General features: G+C 44.2%; 1 protein-coding gene across 3 annotated transcripts in view; it reads right to left on the bottom strand.

The window, feature by feature from the left end:
* The window catches only part of DCAF11 (DDB1 and CUL4 associated factor 11), a 66985-nt gene that overhangs the window by 25193 nt on the left and 18006 nt on the right, over positions 1 to 23786 (bottom strand). For all 3 annotated transcript variants that reach the window (XM_068242454.1, XM_068242459.1, XM_068242464.1), the window contains 2 exons: positions 19724 to 19851; positions 5042 to 5160 (listed from right to left, as the gene is read on the bottom strand). In XM_068242454.1, the coding sequence (XP_068098555.1) occupies positions 5042 to 5160; positions 19724 to 19851 (247 nt within the window). The remainder of the gene's footprint in view (positions 1 to 5041; positions 5161 to 19723; positions 19852 to 23786) is intronic.

The following is a 23786-nucleotide window of genomic DNA, read 5'->3' as shown; positions in this document are numbered from 1 at the left end:
CGGTGGAGTGGTTTTGTTTTGGGGGTTTTAGAGCGTTTGGCTTTTCTACTTCTGTGTTTCTGGTTGAAATGTTGTCAGTTTGAGGTGGGGTGCAGTAGCAGCAACCAATAGCAGAAAAATTACCATGGGGCCCCCTATTGGGGGACACACACACGCACACCCACACGCACGCACGCTTGTACGCACGCACACACACACCAAAAAGACTATGGGGAAATGAGGGCTAGTATCTTGCCTTGGGCCACATTTCATCTTGATTATTTGTTGACGAAGCAGCACTGAGGCAGGTAAATATTAAACTACTCCATTGCACTATTCTGCAGAAGGGGGAGGAGCTGCACCCCATGTTCGCTATAGTTACGCCACGTAGTTTGATATTGTTCAATAAGTGTTATATCTTAGTAAACGATTTGGGCCACGACTAGACTATGATTTGGATTTTGGCCCCTTACATGATTGAGTTTGACTCCCCTGGCCTATACCTATGCTAGCCTGAGCAAAGCGGTGGTGTCAGTGGAGGCTGCCGATAACATGCAAAGTCAAAAGACCACGTAACACAATGTGCGGATCTATGCTACAATTTGAAATAAAAGATTGTATCAGATTCCAATAGGGAAAGTAAAACTCATACTTTCAGTTCTGCTTCCATGCTTGTTATTTGACATGTAAATGTAATAAAACACCCTAAAACAAACCTGAAGCAAAAAAAAACCCTTTTGATATAATGAATTGTATGTGTAGTACGGATAAGGAATAGAACATTAGCAGTAAAGAAAAGTCTCATATTTTTATTTTCAGTTATGTAGATTTTTTTTTTTAATATTAATATTACATAATTCTGTCCCAGTTACAGTTTTAAAAGCACACTGCCATTTAAACTATAAAACAAAGAACAAATAATGACCATTTGAACTTTCATGCAGTAAAACCTTATCTCGAGCTGTCTCTTACTGTTTCTTTCCTGTTTAAGTGCTTCAGAAAACAGGACTGTAGTCAACCCAGTGGGTCAAATAACTCAGAGAAGCTCTTTTGCATTGAGAACTGAAGTTTTTTTTTTTTACTCATCCTGTACTGGAAAACAATATCAGATTATTTTCTTTGCTTCTAATGTTTTATTTCCTAGCTGTACTACACATACAATACATAATCTCAAATTCATTTTTGCTTCAGGTTTGCTTTAAAATGGAGCATTTATTAACAATGTAATGTACCTGCCATGACTAACTGTCGCTCTATCTTAAGATGTCATTTCCAAGTGCTAACAACAACCCCAATTAGCACATAAAGGACTGCAGAGGTCCAATTTAAAGGACAACTGAAGTGAGAGGTATATGGAGGCTGTCTCATGTTTATTTCCTTTTAAGCAATACCAGTTGCCTGGCAGCTCTGCTGACTCTATGCCTCTTGTACTTACAGCCATAGACCCAGAACAAACATGCAGCAGATCAGGTGTTTCTGACATTATTATCAGATCTGACAGATTAGCTGCATGCTTGTTTCTGGTGTTATTCAGAAACTTTTGCAGCCAAACAGACCAGCAGGGCTGCCAGGCAACTGGTATTGTTTCAAAAGAAATACACATGGCAGCCTCCTTAGTCTTCTCATTTCTGTTGCCCTTTAAAGACATGGAGCATTTTTGAGCAGCTGTTTCAAATAGAAATCAGGTGCAGGTATTTTATCATCAGTATGGACCAAATACCATTTTCCTCTCCTAAAACAAAACAGACCAGCCGTTAGGTCAGTAAGTGAATATGAAAATAATGTATGTCTCAATAAGGCATATGTCCAGAATAACTGGTTTAAAGCACACCCACAGCCTGTGTATTTTACAGTGCTATGTAATCCAACTTGGAGACAGCTTTTTCACCATTGCAAGTTATTGAACTGATATAGTTTCATATAGAAGAAAAAAAAGTCATAAACATTTTTACCAAGCTCTCTGTCAGTGCTGCAAGGATTGGTGGGTGCTAGGGTTAATTACTCACCCACTCAACCGTAAATCATTAGATGTATGAAGTTTTGGGCCTCCCTCTGCAAAACTGTTGAGGTGTTGTTTTTTTTTGTAATGTGTTCTGAAGCTCTGTGGCCACTCCTACCTGTGTAGCCGCAGCCAGCACCCAACTTGGCAACTGTGCCCTGATAGGTGGCTCCCAAGCTGGGGGAAGGCCACAGTTACAATGGTGGGGGTGGCCACAGAGCTCAGAAAAAACTCAGGCAGCCAAGGGGTGGTTGGAGCTTCAGAGGTCTAATGATTTATGGGCAAGTGGGTGAACTGATAACCCTGGCACCCTCCGATCCTTTCATCACTAAGGCTGAGGTTTAGGGACTCTTTCACCCTTATTAATTTACAACATTGGTCCTCTTTGTCAGTGGCTGGATGGTGTAATGGTTAAGGGCTCTGACTCTGACACAGGAGACCAGGGTTCGAATCTCAGCTCTGTCTTTTCAGTAAGCCAGCACCTATTCAGTAGGAGACCTTAGGCAAGTTTCCCTAACACTGCTACTGCCTATAGAGCACGCCCTAGTGGCTGCAGCTCTGGCGCTTTGAGTCCGCCAGGAGAAAAGCGCGATATAAATGTTATTTGTCTTGTCTTGTCTCTTTAACACTGTAATGTACAATAGGTGCAGCTGCAGGCACTCTGGATTTTTAGTGCTTCTAGTGTGGTCATATGAGATAACTAGCTTATGAGGGTGTGTTTCCGCAGTAACTTGCCTTAGATGTGTAATTTGTAAAGCACTTTTCTTCAATAGGACATGCCAAACCAAAAGAACAACATTTGATTCACTCGACACTGCTATACACAAATTGCTTCTATTTGAGTTCATAAAATGTGTCATCTAAACCAGTGTTTCTCAATATTTTATTGGTATGTACCCCTTTTAAAACCCTGTACTCACCAAGTACCCCCTGGCATAGTAAACATTATCTCAAGTACCCCTTGACAAATATATTTTTAATCATAGTACATAATAATTGGTTCTAAACCATTTCCAAGCATTTATTATTGCTTTTAATTAGCTAAAATACTAATTTGGTGTTGTTTATATAGGATTTATCATAATCTAAAACTCTAAATTTATTATACTTGGTTAATTATATCAAGCCCAAGTACCCCCTGGAACCATCAGAAGTACCCCCTGGGGTACGCGTACCACACGTTGAGAACCTAGGATCTAAACAAACGATGCAATAAAATTATAATGTCAACGTGGCAACATTGCAAAAAGGGATGCTCACCGCATTCCTCGGAATTCCGTTTTCAGCGATTCCGGTCGGAAATTGGCAATTACGTTTTGTCGCATCGGAATGGAATTGCTATAACGTTCCGATGGAATTCCGGAATTGCTATGCGTAATTCCGTCGGAATGCATTTTTTTTTAAGCCAATCACAAGGAAGACCCTAGAAGAAGCTTAAAAAGTGAAACAACAAGATTTCTGCATGAAAATCGGATTTGCAGCACCAATTAGAGGCTTAACACAAACCAACCAACAGGATTTCTGCATGAAAATCGGAATTATTTCAGCACCAATTGTAATAACCGCCGTGGAACCACCTCTAGGTCCCATAGCCTACGCGACAACTCCTGCTGCTCCAAGCCAATCTTATAATGACCGCCGTGGAACCACCTCTAGGTCCCATGGCTTACGCGACAACTCCTGCTGATCCAAACAAAAAACTTATAATGACTGTTGCGGAACCACCTCTAAGTCCCATAGCCTACACGACAACTCCTGCTGCTCCAAACCAAACTTATAATGACCACCGTGGAACCACCTCTAGGTCCCATGGCTTACGTGACAAGACCGGTCGAACAGCCACTAGGTCCCATGGCCTACGATCTATCAAAAATGAGGTTTCAATTGAGATTACTGAAATTTTTCCGTCGGGCAGCAACGCGTACAAAGATACGCGTTGCCGCATTACCAACGTATAGATATGCGGCAACGTGTATCTTTGGCTTAAGTGTCCCTTTAAAGGGACTCCGAGCTCATCTAAAAAATAAAAGTTGTACTCACCCGGGGCTTTTTCCAGCCCAGTGCTGGTCGGGAGGTCCCACGACGGCGTCCTGGCTCCTCTCCTACTCCCCGCTCTGGAATGGCTGACAAGCCGCAGCCCGGGCGACACTCGGCTGAGTGTCGGGCTGCTCCTTCCGCGCATGATGCGGCTGACGTCACACGCCGGCCGCCTCGCGTCATCACGGCGGCCGGCGTGGCAGCACCGCGCATGCGCGCTTTAATCGCGCATGCGCGGTACTTTCACGCCGGCCGCCATGATGACGCGAGGCGGCCGGCGTGTGACGTCAGCCGCGTCATACGCGGAAGGAGCAGCCCGACACTCAGCTGAGTGTCGCCCGGGCTGCGGCCTGTCAGCCATTCCGGAGCGGGGAGTAGGAGAGGAGCCAGGACGCCGTCGTGGGACCTCCCGACCAGCACTGGGCTGGAAAAAGCCCCGGGTGAGTACAACTTTTATTTTTTAGATGAGCTCGGAGTCCCTTTAAGGATGGCTTCTTTAACCTACATCGAGACCGTATGTTGTGTGTTCAAAGCAAAATCTTCCACATGCAAGCACCACACCTAAAATCAACTCCAGGTCTTTTATCTGCTTAATTGATAATGACGCATCCACAGACTTGCCCACACCTGCCCATAAAATAGCCTTTCAATCAATTGTCCAATTACTTTTGAGCCCCTGAAATTAAGGTATTGTGTTAAAAAACATTTTTAGTTGCCTCACATTTTATGCAATCCCTTTTTTCACCCCACTGAATTAAAACTAACTGCATCTGAGGTGATTCACTTAAAATTCCTTGTAGTATTGTACAGAACCAAAATTAGCAAAAAAGTTGTCTCTGTCCAAATATTTATGGACCTAACTGTATGTTGTCTGCATTGTTAGCAACTTAACACTATAAATGTAATGCATCATTTGCTGTCTAGATGCAACATTTTATGGATAGACTCAAATAAAAGCAGTTTGAATGAAGCAGTGTCGGGTAGACTAGAATTTATTTTGGATTGCAGAGTTCAAATTCAACTTACCTGCAGCAGCTGTCGGGTAATATTCTTCTCTGTGCAAGCTTTTAACCTCCCTGTAGCTAGCAGGACCTGGGTCCTAATTTGGCTCTGGTCCAGTACAGCGGTATCTGGGGTTGTATCAACTAAAACAGAAAGAAGCAGAACCGGCAAAGGAAAATAAAAATCAGTAAAACAGGAAGAAAATGTAAAAACAACTCAAGCAACAATGTGACAAAAGAGATCCAGCACAACACATATTGCTAAGAATACTGTATAATGTAATGACAAACGCCTTACAGTTCTGACAGATAAACTTGTGCTCAAATATTTTGTGGTATCTATAGTATAGTAGAGATAGCTTAATTTCACACCTCTCCAGTTGTCTTTCATTAGTATGTATGTACTTCAAAGTCCAGCTAAGCCCAACATTAAACAAGGCAAACAGTATACAATTGCAAAGTGGTACACAATCTGTTTCAAGTGTCATTCTTGGAACTGCAGCACAACTTACTAGTCTCCCCCTCAATGGAATCTACTGCTGGGTAGGTCGGTCAAGTGTAATCACGTGACACACAAAGAAGAAAGAATGATACCTGACTACATCTCCCAAAATCCCAGCATTAAAGTACAATCCATATGCCTAGATGTGGAGGAAGGACTGCTTGTGTAGTTCTCCAGAAGTAAGTGCGGGACATTATCCCGGATAAATGGAATAGGCTCTAAAGATCTTAAAGTGACTCTGTACTGAGAGGAATATTTATATACGTATCATCTTTTAAACAATGTTAAATGCCGGACTTTAAAGGACATCCGAGGTGAAAATAAACTGATGAGAAAAACTATTTTATCTATCCTTCTTCTTCTAAAAATGACTTTTTTAGGTATCCCACAGTTTTAATTTATTTTTAAATCTAGTTTTTAAGTTTTTATTGCTTCATTGTCTCTGCTCAATGACACCTTCATTGATGTATACCAGAGCTCAAACCTATAAATTATTGACTCTATCTCTTTTCTGCTTTCAGAAGTCATTTACTGACAGGAAAGTGTTTTATGGCTGTAATTACTTATCAGTGAGGGTTATGCTATAGTCTGACTCAGTCTGACCTGGACAGAAACTGTCACTTGTATACCTGATGTTTAACTCTTTCATGCAGAAAAAGAAAAAAAGGAACACAGCTTAGTTATTTGTGTGATTGGCACTGTACATACACGTCTATCTCATCATGTCACATGTCACCTTGGTTGTCCTTTAAGCCAAAGACCCAGTACAAGCACGGAAACCAGATGCTGTCCTTAAAGTTTGACCACACTAGGCTCCTTTTCCACTTGCAAGCACAAACGCAAATGTGTTTGCGCTTGCAAGAGCTTCTTTTTCCACTGAACGCAATTTAGACGGGAGCGAAACACGATCGCAACAATAATCATGCAGCACTAAGATTTGCAATTAGCAAAAAATCGAAATGTGCTCATGGAAAAAGTGCACAGCGATTTATATGTAATTCACGGTGCACTAGCGATCAGCACCACACCGGCGATCAGCTTGTTCAAACGGATCATGGCTAATGGAAAAGGGCCCTAACTACATGCTTGTTTTCAGATGTTTGAGACACTACTGAAGCCAGAAGGACAACCAGGTAACTGACATTATTCAAAAGGAAATAAATATGTCACCTTCCATATCTCTCTCACTGCAGGGTCACTTTAAGGGCTTGTTCACACTAAGAGCGATGTCGCTCTTTTTTAGGTGCTGGCGATTTTAATAATCACCTTAAAAGCGCTAGTGCAATGATGAGTGTTCTCACATGAGCGATGCGCTTTCTATTGAATCACAAACACGGCTCCTGCACCATTTTCTGAGCGATTGTGATTCAATAGAAAGTATAGGGAAATCGCAAAGCGCTTGAAGAGGCTCTTTGAAAAGCCATTTCCAGAGCGCTTTTGTGAATAAATACATTGTATTTATTCATTTCCGGGTCAAAGAGATCACTTCCTGACTGACGTCAGGAAGTATAAAAAAATTATTGCTCCACAAAAGCGCTTAGAAAGGTGATTTTCTAAGCGCAAAGCACAGGGAAAAGCGATTTTTTTTATCCAATAAATTTTATTGAGTTTTCCAGTTTAACATTCCTCCTTTAGGAGTCCAAAAGAATCATTTCAAACAGATATTATCATTACTTGAAGAGCCACAGATAATTAGGAAGACATTGGGCTCCTTTCAGGAAGATTAACCCCCCCCACCACCCCCCTAAAACAACTGCCCCCTCCCCTCCCCCGTCACCGTCCTAAGATTTTGGAATATCTTGTCTACTAATTGCCTGCTTCTTGTTTGATCAATCTGGCTACATGAGGTTCCTCCAACCGGTTTGTATCTATATTTTTAATTGTCCCAGTTCTCCTAACAGGTCTTTCTTGGCGTACCATGTGGTATATTGATAAGGTTTCATTAATTCCACAATCTCAGCTCTCTTGAAGAATTGTACAATAAAGTTTTTTCAAATTTTGAAAAACCGTGAGATATGTTTTTTTTATGCATTAGAGTTTCTAAGTTATCCAGGTGAAATATGTATAGGAGTTCCTGCTTAACGTCCCACACAGAGGGCAAACTTGCGTAAATCCATTTATTGTATATAACTTTACGGGAAGCTATTAGGATCATATGAGCTAATTGTGGGATTTGGACATTAGAGTGCCTTTGTCCTCTGAGCGGGAGATCAGATTGTGGGTTATAATTAAAGAGGACTAGTTGTGGGCTTAAGTGAATGTCGTGTCTACAAAGAGAAAAGATATATCTTTGGACTTTGTTCCAGAAAATTTTAATGGGTGGGCATTCCCATAAACAGTGGTACATTGAGGCATTCGGTAAAGAGCACTTGGGACAACATGGCTGGTAATGAGGGGGTTTCTTTTTGTATTTGATATTGAAGGCATATTTGGCTCTATGGATCATTTTAAAATGAGATTCGCGCCAATTTTCATCTATAATTAAAGATCGAAAGATCATGTTGCCTTCTAAAATGTTTTTACTTAGACTTTCTATAGGTAGATCTTTAAGCCATGGGGTGAAGCTGGCATTTGCTTTAGCTTCTGTGTTTGTATTAGTTATTTTTTGTTGTAATTCTGAGAGAGAAACCTTGGGTCTTTGGGGGTTAAAGAAGTGGTCGAAGTCATTCAGGTTCATTACTCCAGCAATATTGTCCACAAGCTTTCCCAGATATGATTTTAATTGTGCGTAGTACAAGAAGTGCGTTTTAGGGATGCCATATACCACTCTTAGTTCCAGGAATGTATACCATCTATTCTTCTTAAAGTGCCAAAGGTTGCCCAGTTTTGATATACCTTTGCTTTCCCAGTCAAGGAATCCTTTGTGTAGTATGCTGGGTGGGAAGCCTGGGTGGCCCCACAGGGGCATATATTTAGAGACTGTGGTTGGTTGTTTAAAACCTATTCGTAATGCTTTCCATGTTGGGAAAAGCGATTTTAAAATCACTCAGCACTTGTGATCGCGCTAGTGATTTGTAATGTGAACAAGGCCGTAGTCTCTATGGATAGCCACAAGATAATTAAAAGAATTTTCAATCAGAAAACTGAATTACAATTCAACACACTTGATTTCAGAACTTATTTTGCTCAAATTTGGGTTTAGTTGGACTTTAACCCTTTTAGGGCCATGGATTTCTGGCCTTTTTCACTTGTATAAATACAACACAAATTACACAAATAAGGGTTAATAAATACCACCACTTACTGGTAATATTTTTTTGAAAGTAGACAGTGTACCAGAGACGTCGCTGTAAAAAGAGTTTTTACTCACCCAGGGCCCATGAGCACGGAGGGGCCGTGCAGGCGCAGAAGAGCCAGCTGGCGCGACTAAGCCAGTTTACTGGAAGTGATTGCTGCTGAAAGGAGCCACGTGTGAGGACGGCGTGGGATGCATCGCTGCTCATAGGGCTGGAGGAAGCTCCGGATAAGTAAAATCTTTTTACAGCGCCGTCTCTGGTTTCTTTTAAGTTTTTCAGAACAATATTACCCATTTTGCAGAGTTTCCCATAATTACACAGATATTCAACAAAATATTTAAATTAAATATAGTAAAATTCATATCTGCACACTAGAGCACAATCTTCAAGGTTTTCACTAAATCAAATAGATGAGATGCTGTTAAAGCGGATCCGAGGTGAAAAACTAACTATAACAAGTAACTTGTCTATATATCTTATCTAAAGTTTAGATAGTTTACACAGCAAATCTAGCTGCAAACAGCTTCAACAGAATGATCATTTCTTCCTGTGACGCAATGACAGCAGCCATGTTGTTTGTAAACATTACACACAGGCACGCTTATCTGCATCTTGAGCACTCAGCCTGTGAAAAAAACCTAATCCCCCCTCCTCCTCCCATTTGCCTCTGAAATCTCTGGCCAGTAATACCTCCCCCTCCTCCTGCCCAGACTGAGCTCCCATGAGCCCTTGCTACTGTCTGAAAAAGCCTTGGCTCTCTGAAAAGCTTTGGGCGAGGCTTGTTTAGTTTATAGGGAATAAGAGTATTGAAACAAAAACAAAAAAGTATTTGGCTTGAGGAATGCCATATAAACAATAGGAAAGGAACACAATTATGCAATGAGTAAAAGTTCATCTTGGATCCACTTTAACAATAACAAATATGGCTAAATTTGCAAAGTGGCACCTAAATCCACAGACCTGCACATAGGTTTCATACCCTTAAAAGCTTATTACTTCCTTTGTTTGAATCTATAATATAATAAATGCCCTTAACATTACGACGTCTATTGTGTGCAGTGAAATAGTGCTTTCATATACATCTTTGCAGTACAGTTTTGTGTGTGAGCCGTGGGGGAGGGGGTGTTATGCATATGTCAACAGACAACTATATAACCCTATACTGGAGTTTCTTTTTCAAGATGTTTTCTTTATTAGTATTATTTCTGCCACTGGGTGGCAGGAATAATCCTCTGTAGCACTGTACACCACCTATTTAAAAGGTAATGAGTTGCCAGATTTGGCTCAGTGTGATCAGTAGAGGTCATGAGACAAAGCGTTCTCTTTCCCATGCAGCATCTGCCAGTCACCTGCGTCATCACTTCAATTCCAGGTGTTATGGGCATGTTCACACTACATGCGGTGCTGTGCATTACAACATTGTTTGCATAGGCTGCCATTTCGAAGTACAGCAAAGTCCCCGGAACTCAGGCAACCAGAAGACTCAACTAACCGGTGTGCTTGAGGGATAAGAGGGATTTAGTTCCGATGGTGTTTGCAGGCTCTTAAATACTTGCTGAGCCTCCAGCGAAGTCTTGCAGGCTTCCTCTTGAATCTAGCAGCTTCCGGCATCTGCGCACGCAAGTTGGTGTGACACATGCTCCGATGTGGGTCAGGTGGCACGCCAGCCTCCGTGCGCGAGGGAAGCCGAAAAGCCGATAGGAGCTCGAGGAAGATGTCACAGGAGGCTCGGTGAGTATTTTTGTTGGGGGGGGGGGGGGGGAGATTGTGCTTTTCAAGCCGGTTGCTCAAGCACCTGGCAAACACATGTATCCGGCGATCCCCGCCAGTGCCGGGTACAGGGGACTGCTGTACACACTTATTTGCTGTCCAATGCACAATAGAGGAGCACCACCACAGCCACAGATAGTAGTGTGCCAAGACCTCACCCCGTGTCCCTGGGGCTCTACACGATCAGCAAATTAAAGATGGACAGCACCACACTCAGTATACGTATTTTATGCTCTTTTAATTCACAAGTGAGAAGGCGGCAGTAACAGACCGCTGTTTCGAGCTGTAGAAGCTCTTTTATCAAACTGCAAGAAGCCACACTTATGTGCTGTGTGGACTGCCATTGTATGCTGGCCAATAACAGACTTATTGCATTCCGTGTGTGGCCACACATGGCGTCATCACACATAGATCGCAATAAGGATGTAAGTGCATGAACGCATGGCAGGCTCGGCTCACACTATATACAGTGAGGAACATAAGTATTTGAACACATTGCGATTTTGCAAGTTCTCCCACCTGGAAATCATGGAGGAGTCTAAAATTCACATTATAGTGCAATACAAATAAATTATTTAAAAATCATACAATGTGATTTCCTGATTTTTTTTAAAGAGAATCAGAGATAAAGAATTAAAAGTTAGTTATACATACCTGGGGCTTTCCGCAGCTCCAGAAACCCTGATCGCTCCCACGCCGCGGTCCTCAGCCTTCCCCGTTCGCCGCACCGGCTCCCGTGACTTCAGCCGACTGGCCAGTCAAGGCGTAGCTGAAGTGCGCTCCTTGCGTACCTCTCCAGCGGCTGCTGGAGAGATACGCAAGAGCGCACTTCACTTGCGTAGGCTGGCCACGCCCCCTTGAAGTCCGTGAGGCGGTGCGGCGAACGGGGAAGGCTGAAGACCGCGGCGTGGGAGCGATCAGGGTTTCTGGAGCTGCGGAAAGCCCCAGGTATGTATAACTAACTTTTAATTCTTTATCTCTGGTTTCCTTTAAAATGCAGTCTCTCACAGTAGGAATGCACCTACAATGTGAATTTCAGAGCCCTCCATGATTTCTAAGTGGGAGAATTTGCAAAATCGCAGGGTGTTCAAATACTTATGTTCCTCACTGTTAGGCTGCTTTCACAGTGGGACGTTACAGGCGCACATTAGTGCAGCCTGTAACGCAGCCCACCGCACAGTAATGAAAAATCAATGGACTGTTCACAGTGCCCACGTTGCGTTACAGTGTAACGCTGGACGTTCTGGGAAAGTGCAGCATGCTGTGCGTTATATTAGGCTTTAGCTGGGTTAGACTGCTTGCACATGCTCAGTGACTAGCCACATGGCTAGTTAATATTCACTGCACTGTGGTGACCTAACCTGGACTCATAGTATTGTCCGGATCATGAATGAATCGTTCATTTGATCCGGATCTTTTTTGTGAGTCAAATCATTCGGATCATCACAATGAACGATTCGGTTCACAGTGGATGTCTGTCTGGAAGAAACAGGAACATACAGAATGTACAGTGCAGGGAAAGTCCTGTCCTGCTAGTCATTTCACCCTAAGTCTGCTTCCCTAGTAAAATGATTCAAATGATTCGGTTCAAAGATCCGGATCTTTTTAATGATCCGATTCGAATCATCCGAATCCTTGAAAAGATCCGGACTTCCCATCACTATCCTGGAGCGGCACCAAGAACACCAAGAGCCGCACAACGCGGCTCAATCTGACGTCTAACTTCAACACCACCATGCGTTGCGTTAGGGGCACGTTATGCGACCTTAACGTCCCCTAAAACGCAACGTCTTGGTGTGAAAGAGGCCTAAATGGGAGCCAGTTGAACAGATACTTACCTCAGAAGAAGCGTTTCGACCGCAGAACGCGCAGGGGAGCACTTGGAGGCCTCGAGCGGCGAAGTTCTGGACTGGTAATTTTATCTTATCATCTGTATTGTGCCCGTTGCTCATTAACCTGGACGCCATTTTAAGGAATGACCCACAATCAGAGGCTTATTCATTACATGCAGGTGCTAGGCTCTGACTTATGAAGTGCAGAGTGCGTTACTTATTGCTTATTATGGCATGTGCATTACAAATTGTACCTTTATAAACCTGCATTATTCTACATAATAAAACCCCTCCGTCTCTGCGCCCTCCTGTGTCCCTACTTCCAGACCTGACAGTTTTCTGGCAGTGAACCTCGTTGCATTGGCCTCAATTCACTAAGCTTTATCAAACTTTTAATAATTTACCTCATGGGTAAAATGGAATTTTGAATTCGCTAAGGTGTTATAGATTTAATGAACGTTTTATCGATAAAACATTCAATAAATATATATCACCACGGGCATCCACACGTCGGGCAAATTGGGGCATCTGTCCTACCCTGGACGCCCATTCCCCCCCCCCCCCGCCTCCCCCCCTGGCCGCCGCTGTCCACCCTGCCAGCGTCAGACCTCGATCAGCCAGCGACCACTAGTGCAGGCGCTAGGACCTAGCGGACACAGCACTGATATGCGGAAGTGATGCATATACAGCGTGGTGTGTCCGTACGCCCCCTCTAACTGGTCGGGTCGCGGGCTGATACTGAGGTCTGATGCTGGGCTGCTGGGAGGTGAGTGATGGGCACCTGTCACTACCTAACTGGGGTTCCCTGTCACTACCCAACTTGGGGAGTCCCTGTCACTACCTAACCTGGGGGGGCTCCTGTCACTACCTAACCTGGGGGGGCTCCTGTCACTACCTAACCTGGGGGCACCTGTCACAACCTAAACTGGGGGTCCCTGTTACTACCTAACATGGGGGTCCCTGTTACTACCTAACCTGGGGGTCCCTTTCACTACCTAACCTGGGGTCCCTGTCACTACCTAACCTGGGGGTCCCTGTCACTACCTAACCTGGGGGTCCCTGTCACTACCTAACCTGGGGGTCCCTGTCACTACCTAACCTGGGGGTCCCTGTCACTACCTAACCTGGGGGTGCCTGTCACTACCTAACCTGGGGGTGCCTGTCACTACCTAAACTGGGGGCGCCTGTCACTACCTAAACTGGGGGTCCCTGTCACTACCTAAACAGGGGGGCTCCTGTCACTACCTAAACTGGGGTCCCTGTCACTACCTAAACTGGGGGTCCTTGTCACTACCTAACCTGGGGGGCACCTGTCACTACCTAAAGTAGGGGCACCTGTTACTACCTAAAGTAGGGGCACCTGTCACTACCTAACCTGGAGGTCCCTGTCACTACCTAACCTGGGGGGCTCCTGTCACTACCTAAACTGGGGGTCCTTGTCACTACCTAACCAGGGGATGCTCCTGTCACTACCTAAACTGGGGGTCCCCTGTCACTACCTAAACTGGGGTCCCTGTCACTACCTAACTTGGGGGGCACCTGTGACTACCTAAACTGGGGGTCCCTGTCACTACCTAACGTGGGGAGCTCCTGTCACTACCTAACCCGGGGGGCTCCTGTCACTACCTAAACTGGGGGGTCCCTATCACAACCTAACCTGGGGGGCTCCTGTCACTACCTAAACAGCAATCTGATCATAATGGTACATGCTAGGGCAGCTTTAGTATGTAGTGTGGTTGGTGGTCTAGGGGGTAAGACAGATACCTACTACACACTGAGACCTGGGTTCAAATCCTGGCTAAGATATGTAAGCTGTTTTGAAAAACTGCAATTCCCTACAGGATGATACATGGGGGCCTCATGATTGCTGAATTTGTCTTGTTGGGGGCCTCATGATTGCTGAATTTGTCATGTTGGGGGCCTCATGATTGCTGAATTTGTCTTGTTGGGGGTCACATGATTGCTAACTGCGAGACTATGGGAAAAACTGAATCGTCATCATATGAGACAATTGCATTAAACCTACTTTTTTTGCTTTTTAAAATGGAAAATAAAACTGGGAGGGTCTAAAAAATGAATACATTTTGCAGGATCCTCCTCTTCCTCTTCATCCATCCATCCGTATCATCCTGTAGGGAATTGCAGTTTTTCAAAACAGCTTACATATCTTAGCCAGGATTTGAACCCAGGTCTCAGTGTGTAGTAGGTATCTGTCTTACCCCCTAGACCACCACCCACACTACATACTAAAGCTGCCCTAGCATGTACCATTATGATCAATTCAATAGAAAAAGTAGCATGATTAAGGATTTGTACTTTTTTAAAAGCCAGCTTACATACCTTAGTCAGGATTTGAACCCAAGTCTCAGTGAGTAGTAGGTATCTGTCTTACCCCCTAGACCACCAACCACACTACATACTAATTCACCTATTCAGTGCAGAGACCTTGGCCAAGACTTGATAACACTGCTACTACCTACACTGAGACTTGGGTTCAAATCCTGGCTAAGGTATGTAAGCTGGCTTTTAAAAAAGTACAAATCCTTAATCATGCTACTTTTTCTATTGAATTGATCATAATGGTACATGCTAGGGCATCTTTAGTATGTAGTGTGGTTGGTGGTCTAGGGTGTAAGACAGATGACTACTACACACTGAGACCTGGGTTCAAATCCTGGCTAAGATATGTAAGCTGTTTTGAAAAACTGCAATTCCCTACAGGATGATACAAATAAATGGATGGATGGATGAGGAGGAGGAGGAGGAGGAGGAGGAGGAGGAGGAGGAGGAGGAGGAGGAGGAGGAGGAGGAGGAGGAGGAGGAGGAGGAGGAGGAGGAGGAGGAGGAGGAGGAGGAGGAGGAGGAGGAGGAGGAGGAGGAGGAAGAGATTTTTTAAAAATTCCGACGGAATTCGGAATTCCGCGGAACTTCATTAAAGAGAACCCGAGGTGGGTTTGAAGAATATTATCTGCATACAGAGGCTGGATCTGCCTATACAGCCCAGCCTCTGTTGCTATCCCAAACCCCCCTAAGGTCCCCCTGCACTCTGCAATCCCTCATAAATCACAGCCACGCTGCTGACAAACAGCTTGTCAGAGCTGGCTGTGTTTATCTCTATAGTGTCAGTCTGCTGCTCTCCCCGCCTCCTGCAGAACTCCAGTCCCCGCCTGCATCCCTTCCCTCCCTGCTGATTGGAGGGAAGGGACGGGGGCAGGGACCGGAACTATGCAGGAGGCGGGGGAGCAGCTTTGACTGACACTACAGATGTAAACACAGCCTCACAGCACGGCTGTGATTTATGAGGGATTGCAGAGTGCAGGGGGACCTTAGTGGGGTTTTGGGATAGAAACAGAGGCTGGGCTGTATAGGCAGATCCAGCCTCTGTATGCAGATAACATTCTTTAAACACACCTCGGGTTCTCTTTAAATCCGGCGGAATTTTATAGCGACGGAATTAATCAATGACGGAATCCGTGAATTCCGGCGGAACGGAATTTTTTGGTTCCAATCATCCCTAACTACGACACTTCTTCCCCACCTTTTTGCCCCCCCCCCCCCCCCCTGGAAAATGTTCTGCTGACGCCCATGTATATCACCTTAGTGAATTCAAAATTAGATTTAACCCATGAGGTAAACTATCAAACGTTTGATAAAGTGTTTGATAAAGCTTAGTGAATTGAGGCCAATGTGGGAAATAACAGCTTTTTCCAACTGCCAAGCAAGCAACATCTCCCTGTGTGCATATACTTAGGACAAAGGTGGGGGATGGGTGAGCGGGACGCGTCTGTGCGCATGTCGCGGGGGGAGGGGGTAGCAACCGTGGCCTAGCGCCCATTAAAAAACGGAAGGGCCTCTTTACTAGTTACTGAATATATTGTCCGCCTTATAATTTGTTAGACACACACCTCTGTTTTTAATTGGTCTAGATTTTCAATAAAAATGTTATATTGGCAAGTGATAGTACTATTGTATTTATTACTAATATGGATGTCTTTTAATATAAAGTTATGTTCATGATTTTCCATTCATGACAGCATTTAATATAGTGTAGGATTGTACCTGAACTGCGCTAGTGGGATATTACCCACTGGAAAATGATTGCATAGCACAATTAATATGCTATACACAAGTAATAAACAAGTTATCCTCCTCCATGTGTCAGGCTGTCAGCTGAGCCGCCCGCCACAGTCCGCAGCCACCCGCCCCGCTGGCTGCTTTGCTCTGTGTCTGCGTCTGATGTGAGCAGAGCAGGTCAGGTGGAGGCGGCTGCGGTTACTGGGCTACGAGGAGGAGGGAGCCTGTAGGACAGAGGAGGAGATTGGAGGCGTGCGCGGCGGCGGCAGCGGCCATGGAGTGAAGCTTCCTGGACTCGAGTGAGTCTGGCTGCACCAGTGGCAGGCAGCCAGCAGGCAGCCAGCAGGCAGTTCAGGCTCCCACTTTAGTTTCAGCAGGGACAGCGTGCATAACGTGACTACGTGTGCCCTCCCACAGCGCAGGCCAGGAGACTGTAGTGAATGAGGAGGTCTCGCACTGCGCTGGGGCTGATGGATGCATGGGAGCCCCAGTGCACAGGCGTCAAGGAGAACGAGACCCACTTCCATATTTATCTGCTGCTGCTGCACAAATCCCTGGCTCCAGTTATCAGTGACTGGCTGCACCCAGCACCTGTAGAGTTAATTGTAAGTGACCACCATCACAAGCTGTGCCTGTATATAATGCCGATGCGATGCTGCCCAGCTTCCTTTCCTCCACAAGTCACAGACAGGACAGTGAACGCTATTCTACCTCCGTCTCCTGTGACTGCAGCCTGAGCTGGAGACCTCTGTCCCCTTTGCTATTTAGCACTCCGCAGCCTATGCGACTGGCAGCTATCCTCTGCCAGGTCAAATGTCTTGCAGCTGCCGTGCTGCTGGAGCTGACATTCCTGATCAAAGGCAGCGTGAAGGAAGGAGAGATCCCCTCCCCCTCTCGTACCTATCTCTTATCAATCACACTCCCCCCTTTCCCTCTCTCTGCCCACTCTCTCTCTCTTCCTCCCCATCTCTCTCTGCCCCCTCCCTGTCTCTCTCCTCCCTCTCTTTCACCCCATCTCTCTTTCTGCACCCCTCTTTCTCCCCATCTAAATCTGCTCACTCTCTCTTCCTCCCTGCCTCTCTCTTTGCACCCCCCTCTCCCCCACTCTTTCCCCCCATCTCTCTCTGCTTTCTCTCACAACACACACAAATTTGTACACATAATACACACATATTCAACACATTTCTAACCACATCCCACAAATACACTCAATGCAGATACAAATATCACACATATACTGCATATATATATGCACACAGCAAACACATACCGTACATAAACACACATCACTTACACGCACACAATCTTATTTCCTGACACACTTTTGGGAGAGTGAATTCTCCTGAGTAAAACAGAATGCCCCCAGGAGACAACATTGAATCATTTTAACGATTTCCAAATCTCACACTGGAGCACTAGAGCTTAATGTGTATGTGCCAATTTTTGACATGTGCTATATGTCTCGCTGGTTTCAGTGGTTCCTGTAAGTCTTTAAAGAATACCTGTACTGAAAAAAAGTTCCCCTGGGGGGTACTCACCTCAGTAGGGGGAAGCCTCTGGACCCTATCGAGGCTTCCCCCGTTCTCCTGTGTCCCACAGCGGTCTCGACTCTCGCTGTGGCCTCCGGAACGCACAGGCGACAAATCCGGCATCCTGTGCAATATTTACCTTTCCAGGCTCCAGCGGGGGTGCTGTTGCAGCTCTTCTGGCGGAGATAGGCAGAAATAGCCGATCTCCGTCGGGTCTGCTCTACTGCGCAGGTGCAGGAGATTTCCGCCTGCGCAGTAGAGCGGCCCGACGGAGATCGGCTATTTTCGCCTATCTCCGTGGGAAGGAGCGGATACTGCACCTGCGCTGGAGCCCGAGAGGTAAATATTTACATTGCCACCGCTCTGGGAGGATTTTCGCAGCCGCCGTGGGACACAGGAGGATGGGGGAACCCTCAATAGGATCCGGAGGCTTCCCCCTACTGAGGTGAGTACCTCCCAGGGGAAGTTTTTTCATTACAGATTTTCTGTACCTCTGTGGTACATAGAGATCTATGCTGCTGTATAGGCAACATAGCTTATAGTAAAGGGTGCTCTGGTGCTCCTGTTAGAAATATACTTTCGCAGCCTCCTAGGGGGCATTATATTTTGCTTTTATTGTGGAGGAATGTTTCTGTTTGGCAGCGATAGTTGGTGAGGATGTTAATAGTTGGTGAGGGCGGTTGATGACACTGGGCCTTGGGCGGTAAAAAGTACAAATCCGGCCCTGATTAGCTATATTGTTGCACTGCTGTTAGACTGATGTAGTGATTTCCTCAGTACTTGCTTATAACTTGTTTATTACTTGTGTATAGCATATGAATTGTTATTCAGTCATCTTCCAGTGGGTAATATCCCCACTAGCGCAGTTCAAGTACAATCCTATTTTTGTAATTCCAAGTTCCAAGTTGAGGGAGGGGTCACCTCCAACAATTTGAGCTGTTGCTGATCCTAATACCAGTTTGAGCGCAGAGATCTTGAATCAGTCTATTCATATTAGTGTGTTTATATTTCTTTTGGCTCATACTGTTGTGGTGGTTTTGTACATCCTCTTATACTACTGAAATGTATGCCAACTTAAAAACAAGCACTTTTGGCACTTTTTGATGTTTTATGATAAGCCTATGTCCAACTTTCAAAGACATGTTGAACTTTTATAAGAAGGCCATTGACATCAGAAATAGCCAATTAGAAGTTAATAATTCCAGCTCACATAAAAGGTTTATGCTAATGGCATGCAACTTAAAGTACACCTGAACTGGGAGGGGTCTGGAGGCTGCCATTTTAAACAATACTAGTTGCCTGGCAGCCCTGCTGATCTCTTTGGCTGCAGTAGGGTCTAAATCCCACACCTGAAACTGGCACATGGCTAGTCCAACCAGACTTCAGTTAGAAACATCTGATCTGCATGCTTTTTCAAGGTCTATGTTTTAGAAACAGAGGTTCAGTAGGACAGCCAGACAATCTGCATTTTTTAAAAGGAAATAAATACGTTACCCTCCATATCCCTATGAGTTCAGGTGCACTTTTAAATGAGGCCAATTCAAATCAGCAAGAAGTTCATTTGACTGAACTAATTCAAAGCTGCATATAATTTGCATTAAATTGACTTCCAAGTATTAGTACAATCTAATTGTGCTTCTGTACTCAACAATGAAGATGCAGAACATCACATGAGCCATTATAAGGTCATTATTTCATTGATTTATGTGAGGAAGTGATGGATGGTAACATTAGCAATGGGCAGATGGAGGTATTTTCACTTACCAGGGGGGTGGTAGCGATCCCCCAGGCATCCTTCCCAAGCACTGTCATTGTCATCATCAGAATCCGATAAGGACTGCACCAGGTGTACATGTGCAGGTACTCCACCTTGAACTAGCCGCACCTGTCCTCTGTAGGATGGACACAGAAAATAATACATGTTAGCCAAAAACAAAAAACATTCTCACTCTTGTTAGCCTCTACTAAATAGGGAGGGAACTTAGAAGGGAAAAAAAGAAAAGCGCAAAAGGAAAAATATGGGAAATCGCTGAGCTGTGGCCTAAGTTCTCAATGTCAAATTAGTCTTTATGAGTGTAATGAGTAAAACAGTGGTGGCAAATTCAATTGAATATTAATTAGTGCCAAAGGTAAAAATATGTCAGGCAAGCATCTCAAGTATATAAGACATGTTTTTTATTTTATAAGAAAAAACTGCTTAAAGTGAACCTAAACCAAAGGTATTAAAAAGAGTTTCACTTACCTTAAGCCCCAGGTAAATAAAACTCTTTATTTCCTTCGGTTTAGGTTCACTTTAAAGTAAGTTCTCTGTGTAGTCACTTTAAAGTACACTTGAAGGTTTTGTTGTTTTTTTTAATAAAAATGTAGGTACTTACCTCAGTAGTGGGAAGCCTCTGGATGGTCCACAGGCTTCCCATATCTTCTTCCATCCCACCGTTCCAACAAAGGGTCTCTTGCAGGCCAGTCCAATCAGTTTCCTCCAGCCGTGCTCCTGGCCTGAGACAAGCGCTTCCCGAGAGGGCATAGGCAAGTAAGGTTTGCAAATGACCAGTAGAATAAAGCACTTGCCACAGAGGAAAATAAAGCAGGAAGGTACTCATTCCACTGGCACAAGCCAAATACATTAAAAGTGACCCTTTGCTGAAACAGTGGGCTATAAAAGGATCTAGGATGTCTCTCCGCCATCCAGGCTTCCCACTATTGTGTTAAGTATCTAGCCTTTTTTGAAACAACATGTTTCATGTGTTCTTATTTTACCCTAAACTTTTTGATAGATTTTGATTCAACAAGGCAGGTTATACAATCCTGCTAGGTTTAAATTACAGTTTGGGTTTATCATGGAAGGAACATGGCTCAGATACAACAAAGGACAGGAAATTAGTAGAAATCCCAAAATCAGCTACATACGCAGACGTTTTCTAGAATGAAGAGGTATTAGAAGCTCTGTCTGACTTTTATTGCTTTATTCATTTACTTTAAGGCTGGTTTCACACCTGGACGTTGCGTTTTAGGGGACGTTATGGTCGCATAACGTGCCCCTAACGCAACGCCTGGTGGTGCGGGAGAGGACGTTAGAGTGAGCCGCCTAACGCGGCTCTATCCGCATAAGGTCTCCCAGAGTGGCGCTGATTGGCCGGCGGGACCTCGTGATGCGGAGTGAGACACTCCGCATCACGTGGTCCCGCCGGCCAATCAGCAGCCGCCAGTGCAGTGCATATTAAGTAGCCATGTGCGTGGCTACTGTAGCGGCATTTCCCCGCCTCTTCTCGCCCCCCACTGAGCATGTGCAAGCAGTCTAATGCGGCTTAGGCGCGTGTAAAGTACTGCATGCAGTACGTTATGTAGACGTACTGCGTTACAATGTAACGCAACGTGGGCACTGTGAACAGCCCATTGATTTTTCATTGCTGTGCGTTGGGGTGCGTTACAGGCTGCTCTAACGTGCGCCTGTAACGTCCCACTGTGAAACCAGCCTAAAGGACCACTGTAGCAAGAGGGCTATGGATGCTGCTATATTTATTTCCTTTCAAACAATACCAGTTGTCTGGCAGTCCTGCTGATCTATTTGGCTGCAGTAGTGTCTGAATCCCACCTGAAACAAGAATGCAGCTAATCTTGTCAGATCTGACAATAATGCCAGAAACATCTGATCATCTTGTTCAGTGTCTATGGCTAAAAGTATTAGAGACAGAGGCTCAGCAAGATAGCCAAGCAACTGGTATTGCTTATAGAGACTCTGAAGTCTCTTAAAATTCAGCTTTTTATTTAAAAAAATGTGTTTAACATCATTCCCTTAACTAAAATGCTGCATCCCCGTGGCTGGACACTAACTAAATCCCCCAAACTCCCCTCGCAAAATCCACGACTGTCTTAGTCGTGGATTTTGCTGCCCTGTGCGCTTCCGTGTGAGGCAGAGCTTTCAGCTGCAGCTCTGCCTCTACACGTGTCTGTCAGCGCGTAGCTCCGACTCTCCCCCGCCCCTCTCTGAAACTGAGAGGGGTGGGGGAGAGGCGCTGATCCGTGCTGATAGACGCGTAGAGCGGCTGAAAGCTCTGCCTCTCACGGAAGCGCTACCCGGATTGCCCTCCGGGGAGTTTGGGGGGATTTAGTTAGATTCCAGCCATGGGGATGCAGCGTTTTAGTTAGGGGAATGATGTTAAAACACATTTTTGTAATAAAAAGTGGAATTTTAAGAGACTTCAGAGTCTCTTTTTCAGTGTCTCTTTAAAAGGAAATGAATACAGTAGTCTCCATAGCCCTCTTGCTACAGTCGTCTTTTAAGTTCTTCTTATGGGTGTCACAAATGACAGGAACTAAAAGGAAAATCTCTGCTAAGTGGTCTCAGACAGTAAAAGTGTAGTCATACACAGATTCCTTTTTTTCTACAAAGGTGATTGAGAGTCAGTGATCAAAAGAAAAGTTTCATTTAACTTTCCTATTCAATAATTGTACTGAATAAACCTAATAAGTTGTTTAGGTATATTGTGCAGCCACCCTAACTTTTACCCCCCTAAAGCATTAAAGTAGGCCTGAACTCTTGCACAGGACAGAAGGAAAACAGAGAAATGCACCCTGTATGTATGTATTTCGAAAGTTTAGCCTGTCTGAATCCCCTTTACCTGTGACTAATCAAGAGTGTAATTTGATCTCTCAGCTGTGTCAGCTGGCTGCCTCGGCAGAGCAGCTAATTTGCAAACACAGGATGTTAGTCTGCTCCCATGAAAGCAGGAAGTAGACACACTGCAGATTTACTGCAGGATTTGTATCAGCTATTGAAAAAAAATAAATGTTTTTCTTTCAAGGTTATTATGCTGTTGCGTTTCTTTTAGAGCAGAGAAGTTCAGGTCCCCTTTAAAAAAAAAAGAAAAAAAGATGTGGATAGATGTGGACTGTAAAGGGCATATAAATCCACTACTGAATTGAGAATAGTTGCTGTTGTGCAATGTACAATGCTATGTGCAGCGCTTAGCAAGCAACACAAATCAGCATATTTAGCTGTATTAAAACTATTTTCCCACACATGATTAACTACTAAATGGGATATTTAAAAATATATTCAAGTATCGTTAATATTTAACAAAATAATTATGTGAATTTATAAAACTCAGAACAAGTTCATGACGTTTGGAATCAGTTCCTGCCTTAATGGGCTGATTACTGCATGCCTCAATAACTGATGGACGCCAAGACTACCGCCAGTCTCACGTCGTCAAGATTTCAACGCGATTGAAAAAATGCTTTCATGCAGCCTTAAATAAACATGTTCAAGTTATTGCCTACAAAAGAAAAATATATGATCTTTTATGAATTCACAATGAAAAAGAATTCCGCCATCAGAATTAGCCTGACAGCTAATGTGTGGTAAGTTTTAAGGTCAAGAGAATAGCTGGAAACCACTTGTATATAAGGGTGATTTTTGCAATAGCATGTGATCATAAAGGCAGGCAATGGCTACACCTGTCCTTATACAAACTACAACCTATATTGAAACTCACTATAGCTATTTACATAGCTATCTGGGTTGGAAACACACACACACACATTCATCAAATTCATCCTTTTATGTCTTGCTGTACCTCAATTCACAGGAAAGAAAAACTACAAGAGCAAAAACTATTTCCCTGACTGGAGGTATTGCCTTTACATATCTAGAAATCCTAGCTGTATACACCATACAGTATAGAAAACATCCAATCATTTTTATAAAATGGGATAAGAGGCAAGGCATGTATTTAATACCTGAGCTTTAGTTGCATCTTCCATATCCAATAACCAATTTCACTGTCCCCTCTTTTGGAGCTACTGTATTCTCAGCTGTCTTATATTT

This window comes from Hyperolius riggenbachi, chromosome 1, assembly GCF_040937935.1.
Source record: "Hyperolius riggenbachi isolate aHypRig1 chromosome 1, aHypRig1.pri, whole genome shotgun sequence".
NCBI classification, from domain to species: Eukaryota; Metazoa; Chordata; class Amphibia; order Anura; family Hyperoliidae; genus Hyperolius; species Hyperolius riggenbachi.
Note: the sequence above shows the minus strand (reverse complement) of the source record. Positions and strands in the feature narration are given on the sequence as shown.